The following is a 10173-nucleotide window of genomic DNA, read 5'->3' as shown; positions in this document are numbered from 1 at the left end:
TACACACAATGAAATATTATTTCCTTCCTTAAAAAGGAAGGGAACCGGACTTCCTAGATGGCGCAGTGGTAAAGAATCCACCTGCCGATGCAGGGGACACGGGTTCGAGCCCTGCCCTGGGAAGATTCCACATGTCATGGAGCAACTAAGCCCGTGTGCCACAACTATCGAGCCTGTGCTCTGGAGCCCGTGAGCCACAACTACTGAGCCCATGTGCCACAACTATTGAAGCCCATGCACCTAGGGCCCGTGCTCCACAACAAGAGAAGCCACTACAATGAGGAGCCTGCGCACCACAATGAAGAGTAGCCCCCGCTCTCAGCAACTAGAGAAAGCCCGTGTGCAGCGACGAAGACCCAGCACAGCCAATAAATAAATAAATAAATTTATTAAAACAACAACAACAAAAACCAAAAAACAACAACAACAAAAAAGGACGGGAACCACAAGACATGCTACCACATGGATAAATCTCTAAGACAATATGCTAAGTGAAATAAGCCAGTCATAAAAGGATATATCATAGCCACTCATATGAAGTATATACAGTAGTCAAAACCATAGAAACACAGAAAGGCGATTGTCAAGGTCTGGGGGGGAGGAGGGAGAATGAAGGAGTCTCTGCTGTCCCAACCCTGCCTGGGTTCTGGGGAAGGAATCAGAACTCAGAACCTGGAGAAGAGGCTTTGGCCAGGAGGGAAGAGGGGTGAGGCCCAGGGTGGGTCCACAAAAGATCAGAACGTTTAAGTGGTTAGGAGGAAGGGGCTTCAGAGGCGGGCCAGCACGGCGCATGATGGGGGCTAAGCAGACTGGGAGGGGCCGGGGGAGTTCTGGGACACAGCAAGGGTCTGCTCCCTGTTCAGCGGGTCCTTTACCCTGCTCTGACGAGGTGAGGTCCCCTGCCAGCACCCACAGGAGGGTGACGGAGGTCTCCACACTCCTCAGCACGGATCCCAGCTCCCACCCAGATCTGGGCCACAGACATCTCTACCCTGCTGCCCTGCTGGGTGAGCTGTTCTTGTGACGCGTGGTCATAGTTTGTGAGGAGGAAGTGTTTTATATGTGACTACAAATCAGTGTTGACACCAGTACACACACATGTCCAGCCATGGGTGGCAAAGGAAGGGACAGTAGTTGCGGGATGTCTTTGCAGACCCATAGGTCTCTAGGGCCAGGCCCCACAGCCACAGCAAGATGGGTCCTCCTCCCTCAGTTAAACAAGATGCTCCTGCACAGAAATCCCACACGTTCCACGAAAGGGCCCACCTGTCCTTTCCCTTATACATACCTTTAATGGGCGCCCCAGGAATTTCCTCTCACCATTCCCCTTGTTCCGTTCTCACTGGGATTAAGAGGTAGCTGCCGCCACCACTCTCCACATGGCAATACTCCCACTGAGATGAGAGGATGCTCCCCCGACAAGGAGGCAGAGAGGCAGACGGTCCTGTCCCTGGGGCCGAGACGTTCCCTCTCTGGTCAGACCACCCACACAGGAAACCCTGGATGAGCAGAGGATCATCCCAGCGTCCTCTGGCCGCTTCCGGGAAGCAGAGAGAAGCTCCCTAGAGACAAGGGCTGTCTCTGGGCTCCATCCCAGAAATGGGTTAGTGTCCAGAGGACTGAGACGCACAAAAGCAGCTCCCCTTCCCTAGATGGTTCAGGGATGCAGAAGGTGGTACAGTTGCCCCAGAAGGCACCTAGCCAGGCAGACTTGAGCGAGGGGGATGACAAGGGGTCTTTGGGGAGAGTGAGAGCTGGGTGCTCCCAGGAGCAGCCTGAGGGGTCCTGGTCTATGTGGAAGGAAGACTTGGCCCCCTGTAGATCCACAGCTCCTGTGACCTCCCTCATCCTTCCTTCCTCCCAGGATCCCTCTCTGTGGACCAGCTCAAACACAAACAAGATGACGGTGGCCTGAGAGCATCTCCCAACAAAACTATCTTTATTCACAAATTACATACCTCACTGCAAAGGTCCTGCTCCCACCCACACCCACCCAGACCGCACCCCCCCCACCTTCCTCACCCTCCATAACCCCACTTCCCCCTCTCCCCACCCTGGTGGTCCTGCCCTCCCTCCCTTTCCCCACATCAGCCAGGATCAGCACTGGCATGAGACCACAGGGAGCCCCTAGGGTCCCCTGCAGGCCGCCCCAAGGGGCTGGCACTGGAGAGCTGGCCCACGGTTCCCTACTGGCTGCAGTGCCGCTTCCTCCTGCCCCCTGAGGCAAAGGGGTCACACCTTCTCTTTCTCGGCTGTGTGGGGCGATCCAGCCCCAGAGCCAAGGCTGGCCTCCCAGAGACCCCTAGGTCAGCCCCGGGGACAGGCAGCTTCTCACCAGCAGCTGGGCCTCCACACGGAGCCCGCGTCCTAGACTTGGCGGCGGCTGGCGGAGCTGGGCTGAGGCCTGTTCCCTGAGGGGAGGGGCCCTGTGGAGCTCTCTGGGTCCCCCAACCTCCAGGGCCGACCAGCCCCGAGGCAGGGGCAGGACTCAGGCACAGGCCCCGGGGCAGGAGGTTGTGCTCAGAGGCCAAGAGGAAGGCCAGGCTGGGGAGGTCCCCCTCGTCCTCACTGGACCCGTCCCTGGGCCCTCGGGCCTCCTCAACAGGAGAGGCTCCTCTGAGAACGGAGGTATCCCTGGGGCCCAGTCGAGGGCCAGGGCGCCTTTGACCCTGGGGAGGGGACGGCCGTGCAGCCCGGAATGGAGGCAACTCCTGATGTCTGGGAGAGGGAACAAAGCCTTTGGGCCTGGACAGGCCAGTGTCTGTCTGGCTGAGCCTATGAAGGGCCTTGAAACCCATCTCTGGTGGGCAGGCGTCATCGCAGACCCCGAGCTGGGGGCCTCGGTCGTGCCTCTGGGCACCTTGCCCGGCGCGGGACTCAGAATGACTTGAGTCCATTCGGGGTGCGCTGTGACTGGGGGGTGCTCGCGCACCCTTGTCCTCCTTCAAGGCCAGGAGTCGTTTCTGCACCAGCTGGTAGGAGGGAGGAGGACAGTGACTGCTCCACACACACGTGTGAGAGGAGAAGCACTGGGCAGTGGGACAATGGCCCTCAGGGGTAGGAGGAGATGGGTGACCCCGGGACTTGAGTCCACACGCAGACACTGTGTGTTCCTGCCGTCCTCCTGCACCTGATTCCCAGCTGTGTGTCCTACGTCCCCTCGCGGCTCCCCATCCCTCCTTCCTGTTGCCCTGCACTGCACCCACCCCAGGCCCCCCAGGCAAGGGAGGGATGGACACAGCCACGTGGGCCTCCTGTCCTGGGGTCCTATCTCTCCCCTGCTCACCAGAGTCCCTCCCTCCCCTGTCTTACCTGGGTGTCCCTCGTCACCCCTTTTCTACCTGGGGTCCCTGGCTCCCCTGGCTCCCTGGGGTCCCTGAGTGTCCCTCTCCCTCCCCTGGCTCACCTCTTCAAGGGTGAGTCCTTCCTCCTGCTCCAGCTCCTCAGCTAGGGCCAAGAGATCCAGCTGTGCTTCTGGGGAAAGCAATTCCTCCAGGAATCGCGGGTGAATGACCACCTCCACCTGGGACAGAAGGAAGAGGCTGTGAGCATCCTTGGCCAGGAGTGGCCTGTGAGCCAAGGCCTGGAGGGAAAGTGAAAAGCCGAGACCCGCACCTCCTCCCCTCCACGAGGCGGGGATGGTTATCTGACACACACACATACACACACACACACACCCCTCCCTACACACAAAGCCCCCCCCCCCCCACTACAGCTCAAGAACAAGGAGCTGAGCTTAAGTCCCATTGGCCTGGGAGGAACCCAGATCTTGGGTGCTGAGAGTTCCACGCCCTGGAATCTAGCAGACCCCAGGCTCCAGGCCAGCCCACCTTGGTGATGAAGTCTTCCTGGGAACACAGCTGGTCAATGTAGCTCAGGAGATCTGGGTCCGGGTAGGTCCTGTCCTCCTCCTGCTTCAGCTCACTTCCGTCCTCTCCACATTCTGCATCTGACTCGCCCGTGGCTGAGTGGACAGGCCCCACCAGTACCTCCATGATGTCCACATACTCTCTCACAGCCCCAGGGGGAATCTCCTTGGGTGCCTTGGGCCCCAGGGGCCGCTGGGATCTGTGTGGCTTCGGGCGGGTAGGCTGGGCCCTGCGGCTGGCCTTCCTGGGAGCGCAGGCTGAGGCAGAGCAGGAAGGAGGGAAATAAGGTGAGGGGCTCCCAGTCCACCTCCTGACCACCGAGCACACGGTGGTGACTGCAGTGTTGGGGTGACATTGACGTGAGTGGGGGCGGGGTCAGGACCGCCTGAGGCCGTATGCACAGTGGGAGGGGCAGGTAAGGGGGGCATCTAAGAGAGCCCCATGTGAAGGAGTGTGGGACCTCTGATTTTCCTGGGGTCTCCCCATCAAGCCCACACTTTAGGCAGACTTTGTGTGGGGTCCTTTGATAGGGAGCTGGGAGAGGAGTTTCAAAACGGACCGAGTCAGAACCCCATTGTGACCAAGGGCTGCTGAGACCCGCCCCTCCCCCCTGCCCCGCCTTTGGTAGCTGTTCTGGTTGAAAGACCAATGCTCTCTTGAAGGAAAAGGACCCATGTGGGGACAGTGGCCATCCCGAGGCCCTTGTTACCTTTGCCGTCAACGCCAGTGGGAATGTGGGTGCCTGGCTGAAGGCCCACGTTCGGGACTGGGGGCCCCCGAGGATCCAGCTTCAGTGGGGCTGGGGGAGGCAGGCCCTGTACCCCCTGTAGCCATTGCAACGTCTGAATCTGCATCTCCTCCTCTGCCTCAAATTCCATGAACCTAGGGGGTGACAGAGGCATAGGCCACCCTGAGCTAAAGGCCTGGGCTCTGGAGCCCAACAAAGGTGGCAGAGAACGAGGGATCGGGAGAGGATGTGCCTTGGGGCTGTCAAGGCCCTGAGATGCTGTCCACAGCAGAGAGCTGTGGAACCAATCCAAGATCTGGGACACTTCCTGCCTCACCAGCACTGGAGGGCATTGAACAGCATAGACCCACATCACTGAACTGGGCCAGGTCAACGGGACCCACAGCAGACCCACGGGACACCCTCCTCATGCCCCCGTCCTTATCTAGAACCACACGAACAGCCAGAGGCTGGATCAGACATGTGTTCCCCACAGGGGTCCTTGCCCGAATCCAGGATCCTGGGCTGGGACTGAGAGTCCTGGGACATAAACCTGCAGACAGGGCTCAGGAGAGGCTGGAGGACGTGGACGCTGAGCATAGAGGGGAGCTTTCCTTTCCTCTGAGAGGCGCTTGTTTGATTTTGTTTTTTGAACCAAGGGGATTGCCGTGGAGAAAACCCTGGAAGGGCTGACAACAGGCTGTCTTCCCCGGCCTCTTCAGGGATGCCAGGGTACCCAGGCAGGCCACTCTTCATGAGGAGCGGGGGTCCCAAATTCTATGTCAGTGGCCGCCAGCCACCCATCACTACGGAGGCAGCAGGCTGGTGGGTGGAGCGCATTCCCCTGCAGGGCCCTATGGCTGGAGCTGGACCCCTACCAGACTCACAGCTTTACCCCACCCCATCCTGAGACCTCCATGTCAACACAAGGGTGGGTGAGCATCAGGGGAGGGCAGAGCCCCGGTGGAGGAAGGACAGAAGACTCAGGCTCTGCAGGTGAAGGAGGGGCTCCTGGAGGGCAAAAGGGCCCCTGGGATGCAGGGACCCTGTGCTGGGTGACAGTCCTCCTCCTTTGTCCTCTCTGGTGGGCACCCCTACAGCCAGACCCTGCCCTGGGTCTGGCCCTCAGCCACCGCTCTCACCCACCCTGCAGCCCTTGAGCCCAGGACGCTGACTCACTTTTCCGCCATCTCGTAGTAGATCATGCGGTCAAAGTTGCTGGTGCGCTGCCACTCCTGCACGGCCAGCTGCTCTCTCTCCTCCAGTGCCATGGTGGGCTTCAGGTGGGCCAGGGATCGCAGCACTGGGCTGTAAGCCGTCGGGGTCCGTCTCCGTGACCAGCCCAGCCCCCACCTGCCCGACCCCACCCAGCCATGCAGACCACATGTCACTCAACGAACGTAAGGACGGGGAGAGGCAGGTGTCTGGGAGAGCAAGACAAGGCTGCCCGGCTACCACTGTCACCGCCTCACACTCCCTGGAGGATGACCACCCACTCCCAGGCTAGAGCTGGGACCTTGTGCTTGGGGAGCGCTCTTCCTCCTCAAGATTGCCTTTTCATAATCAAAATCACTCTCAGTAATGAGGCATGGCAGGTGCCAGGCAATCTGCTAACACATCATAGATTAGCCCAAGGAGTCTCCTGCACACTCCTCTGAGGTACGTGTAACTGTCCCCTTTTCACGAGGGACCTGCGGTTTAGGATTGAAAAGCCTGCCAGGCTCACAGCTCTCATAGGAGAGCGCCTTCGCCCTTAGGAGAGCTCTACCATGGCCCTGTTCCTATTGGGATTCTCCCGAACAATGAGAGCCAGGTGTGCATGAAACTCTCTCCTGGGCCCCGCACCCCTACCCTCCTCTGAAGTCACAGCCCTGGCCATGCACACTCCAGTCCTGAATGAGGGGAGACAGCACCACAGGAGAGCGGGGCATCCACCCCATGGCTCCTCACCTTACACCACAGCCCTCTGACTGCACGTCTCCAGTCAATATGACCGTGAGAATCCTAAGACATCGAGTTGATGGGGCTCACAAGGTGGTGGGGTCAGTTGACATAAGGCCCTGAAGGGATGTCATGAACGGGCAGAGTGACGTGTATGACTGACTGTGTGCCTTCTCAGAGCATGGACATCGCCCTCAGACCTTCCTGCCATATCCCTAGAATCCTAACCTGTGAGTCCACCCACAGTTCCTCTTTATCTAAAATCTCCGATAAGCTCATGACCCCCTGCGAGTTCACTCACATGAGAAAGCAGGAAAGAGCTTCTGCATCAGGACTCTGCGGAAGGTGCCTCCGGGCCAGGGGCTTGAAGCTCTGCCAACGTCGGAAGTTCTCGCACACGCTCTTGGGGTTACAGGAGTCATCCTGCGCGGCCTTGGACTGGTTGGTGGCCAAGTTGCCCTCCCTGGAAGTGCCATGTGGCCGTGGCCCAGAGTTCGCTGGGGGGATGATGGGCACCAGCTGGGCAGCTGGTGGTGGTGCTCGAGGAAGAAAGCTGGGGGTCCAGCCTCCCATGCCAGCCTGAGTCACTCCAACATCTGGAGCAGTCACAATGGTCTCCATCGCAGGACTTGCTAGGAATATGGATGCAGGACAAACAGCACTCCCACTGAGGGCCCCTGGGATGCGCCAGTTGAAGGGGGCCTGAGTAAGGACAAAGGTCTGAGTCTGGGGGGGCTCTACTGGCCTCCCTTCTGAGCTGACTTGGAAAATGACGTTGCAAGCCCCAGGGGCACTGGGGCCATGGCCACCATGAGCCAGCAAAGGTGTTGTGGGGAAAGCTGGCAGCAGCAGGGTGCTGCCAGGAGGGAAAGATGGGGTCATGGGGGGCGGCGGGTGCTGCTCCCGGGGTGGCCAGTGTTGGGGGCCAGGAACAGGTGGAGCAAAGGGCACTGCCGTGAAAGGAGACAAGGAGGCACCAGGGTTCATGGTCACATCCGTTCCCAGCACTGCAGATGCTGTTGAGGCAAAGGAAAGGGGTGAGTGCCGGAGGAGAATGGGCACCGGGGACTGAGGCTCTCTGGGGAACCAGTGTGTAAATCTCCACAGGGGAGGGGCCTTTGGACAGGGGAGACTGTGCAGTGTGCAAATGTCTTGGAGTGATTTTCCTGCTCTGACCTCCAGTTGAGAAGTATTCCACTGGTGACCTCGCTCTATCCACCTGGTTCCCTGACCCTTGTCTGCCAAGAATAAACAGTCTCAGCAAGCACTGACTCGGAGAGCCTCCCTAAGGCGCCCCTGGCACCTAAGCCTCAGAGGCTGTCTCCCAAGACCTGGAACTGGGTGGACATCTGCTCTGTGAGAAAGGCCCCTCAGCAGGTGCACCAGCAGTTTGGGAGCTTCTCCAAGGTAAGTTCTCGGCACCCAGATGCCCTTTGTGGACAGGCACTATTTAAAATCTTAGGGCCCCACCTCCTCCTCAGTCTTCCATTTCCTGATGCTCAGTATAAATCTTCTGTTTCTTTCCTAGCCTCACAAAACAAAACAAAGATGCTGGAAAAATCTCTCTCCAGTGGAATCCTGATACAAACCTATTACACCCCGGCCCAGCATGCAGCTGCATCTCAGAACCACCCACAGCAGACCCTTAACGTGAGCCAGGTCCTGCCACCCCCTCCCCAGTGCCCAGAGTCACTGTCATCACTCAGGGGTCTGTTCTGAGGAGGGGGGATCTGAGAATTAGGTGTGTGTCCCTTAGATTCTGTCATTTCACAGCCAGTGATGGTTGCAGAGGATCAAACAGGGGCCAGGGAATTATCATGTTACATTGGTTGTGGGAGTAAGACTGCCTGTGGTCTTTCCCCTTCCAGCTCCCTCTAACGGAAAGTGAGACGAATTGAGAAGCGGGCATGAGCCAGGTGCCATTGTGATCAAGTTGTCTGAAGCACCTGTCCAGGAGAACAAGGTACACAGCACGGTGCACCTGGTTAATCAGAACAGGTGTCATAGGACGTCTAATAACACAGAAGATGTCTTCCTGCCTCTGGGTGACACTGCTTCCCCCTTTGTAAAGGGAATCAGCCTTCACACACATTCCACCCCAACCAGCTGCACTCCACATCGGTTCCCTGTCCATGAAGGAGTGACACCAAATATGAACAAACTCTTCCTCTCAAGGCAGGCCTGAGGGTCCGCCATGAGATACTGGACAAGATGACATAGGTCTGAAGAACTGCATTTCCACAAAAGGAAGAGCCATTCCCAACAACCTGGGACCCCCAGCACTCTCTTGGCTGAAGCTACATGGTTGCCCATCCCCTGTTGGATCCAAGGCAACAGTTAGCTGAACGGAGAAGTGAGCTCTGGGCTGGAAGGAGTGGAGGAGGTCTGGGCTGCGGCAGTTAGAGGAACTTCCTGCCTAGCTCTGGGAGAGGACACTTCACTGCAGGTGTGGCCACACACAGCCCCACTGAATAGTTTTCTGACTAAGACCATCTGTCCCCCTGGCCCCATTAGACACATTAGCTCCAGTTCACATCCCTTAGAAAGATATGGTGGGGCAAGCTTCAGCTGCCTGAGGAACCCAACACAGGGCTAGGCTTTCCTCGTGACCCTCCCTGTGTCATGACCAGGACATCACCCACATCCCTACACACACGTTTCAAAGAGGCTTGTCTCCCTTCTAGAAAGAATCAACCTCCCTACTGCCATCCTTTCTCCATACTCAGGCCAGTTCCCCTTCAGCCACCTCCAATGACCTCCTCCTGCCCCGTACAGTCTCAGAGTGCTTCAGGCTCCCCAGTCTCCCCAGGAGAGAGGGCCCAGAGCTCTCTCCTTCCTCTACTCCAGTCCAGCTATGTGCCCACATGTCAACTGTCACCTGTGAACCCCAAGGATTTGATGGATGGCAGGGTCTCTGAGAACACACCCCCAGCCTACAGGCTTACCTCCTTCTAAAACCATCCCTCAGGCTTGGGCACGGACGATCGCTGCCTCAGCCGCGATGAGAAAAGTCAAAACCAGGATCCAGAGAGTGACCTGCTCCAGCAGATGCTCAACATCCAAGTAAAGGAGGGAGAAGTTTGAATCTAAACTATAGAATGTGGGACGGAAACATTCTGCAGCGGGGGAGGGGCAGAGGGCAGGTGGGCCTGGGTGGGATGGGGAGACATTCCATGAGGGCTCTGGCAGGTAGGCAAGAACTGAAGTTCCTTCCACATTACACGGTGGCAATGCAATTTGTATGTGCCTCTGTGGGCGATTTATAAATTGCTTTTTAGAGTCATAGCAGCAAGGTTGGATTTGATGTTCTCTTTATTTCGCTTCTTTCTCCATCAACCTACTTTTGTGTCCCTCAACCCACTCTGCTTCCTACCTGGCTGTTGACTTACTTCAACAGAGACTAGACTTTCGGAACAAAATTCAGAACTTTTAGTCTGATAAACACTTGGGTATTTACGGCCGCGTGGAACCAAGTGTTTGAAATTAGGATTGTCTCAACAGATGCAGCATGGTTGATTGCTGTATGTACATCATTCCCAAGGAAGTGGTCCTTGTGCTCCAACCAACATCCACCAAGAGCAGCCTTACTAATGCTCCTTTGTGCGGGAAAGCCCCCCTCCATCAAAAAATCATCAT

The 10173-nt window shown here is 57.6% G+C and overlaps 1 protein-coding gene across 1 annotated transcript; it reads right to left on the bottom strand.

Moving 5' to 3' along the window:
• Nucleotides 1-2186: 2186 nt before the first annotated feature.
• Nucleotides 2187-8733, bottom strand: LOC130844437 (NUT family member 2G-like). Its single transcript, XM_057720684.1, has 7 exons — nt 8628-8733; nt 6839-7553; nt 5776-5904; nt 4612-4751; nt 3831-4126; nt 3407-3523; nt 2187-2972 (listed from the first exon to the last, which is right to left on the bottom strand). Exons 1-7 carry the CDS (start codon nt 8731-8733, stop codon nt 2187-2189), a joined length of 2289 nt encoding a protein of 762 aa, XP_057576667.1.
• Between the last annotated feature and the right edge of the window lie 1440 nt (nt 8734-10173).

This window comes from Hippopotamus amphibius, chromosome 2 (assembly GCF_030028045.1).
Source record: "Hippopotamus amphibius kiboko isolate mHipAmp2 chromosome 2, mHipAmp2.hap2, whole genome shotgun sequence".
Classification (NCBI taxonomy): Eukaryota; Metazoa; Chordata; class Mammalia; order Artiodactyla; family Hippopotamidae; genus Hippopotamus; species Hippopotamus amphibius.
Note: the sequence above shows the minus strand (reverse complement) of the source record. Positions and strands in the feature narration are given on the sequence as shown.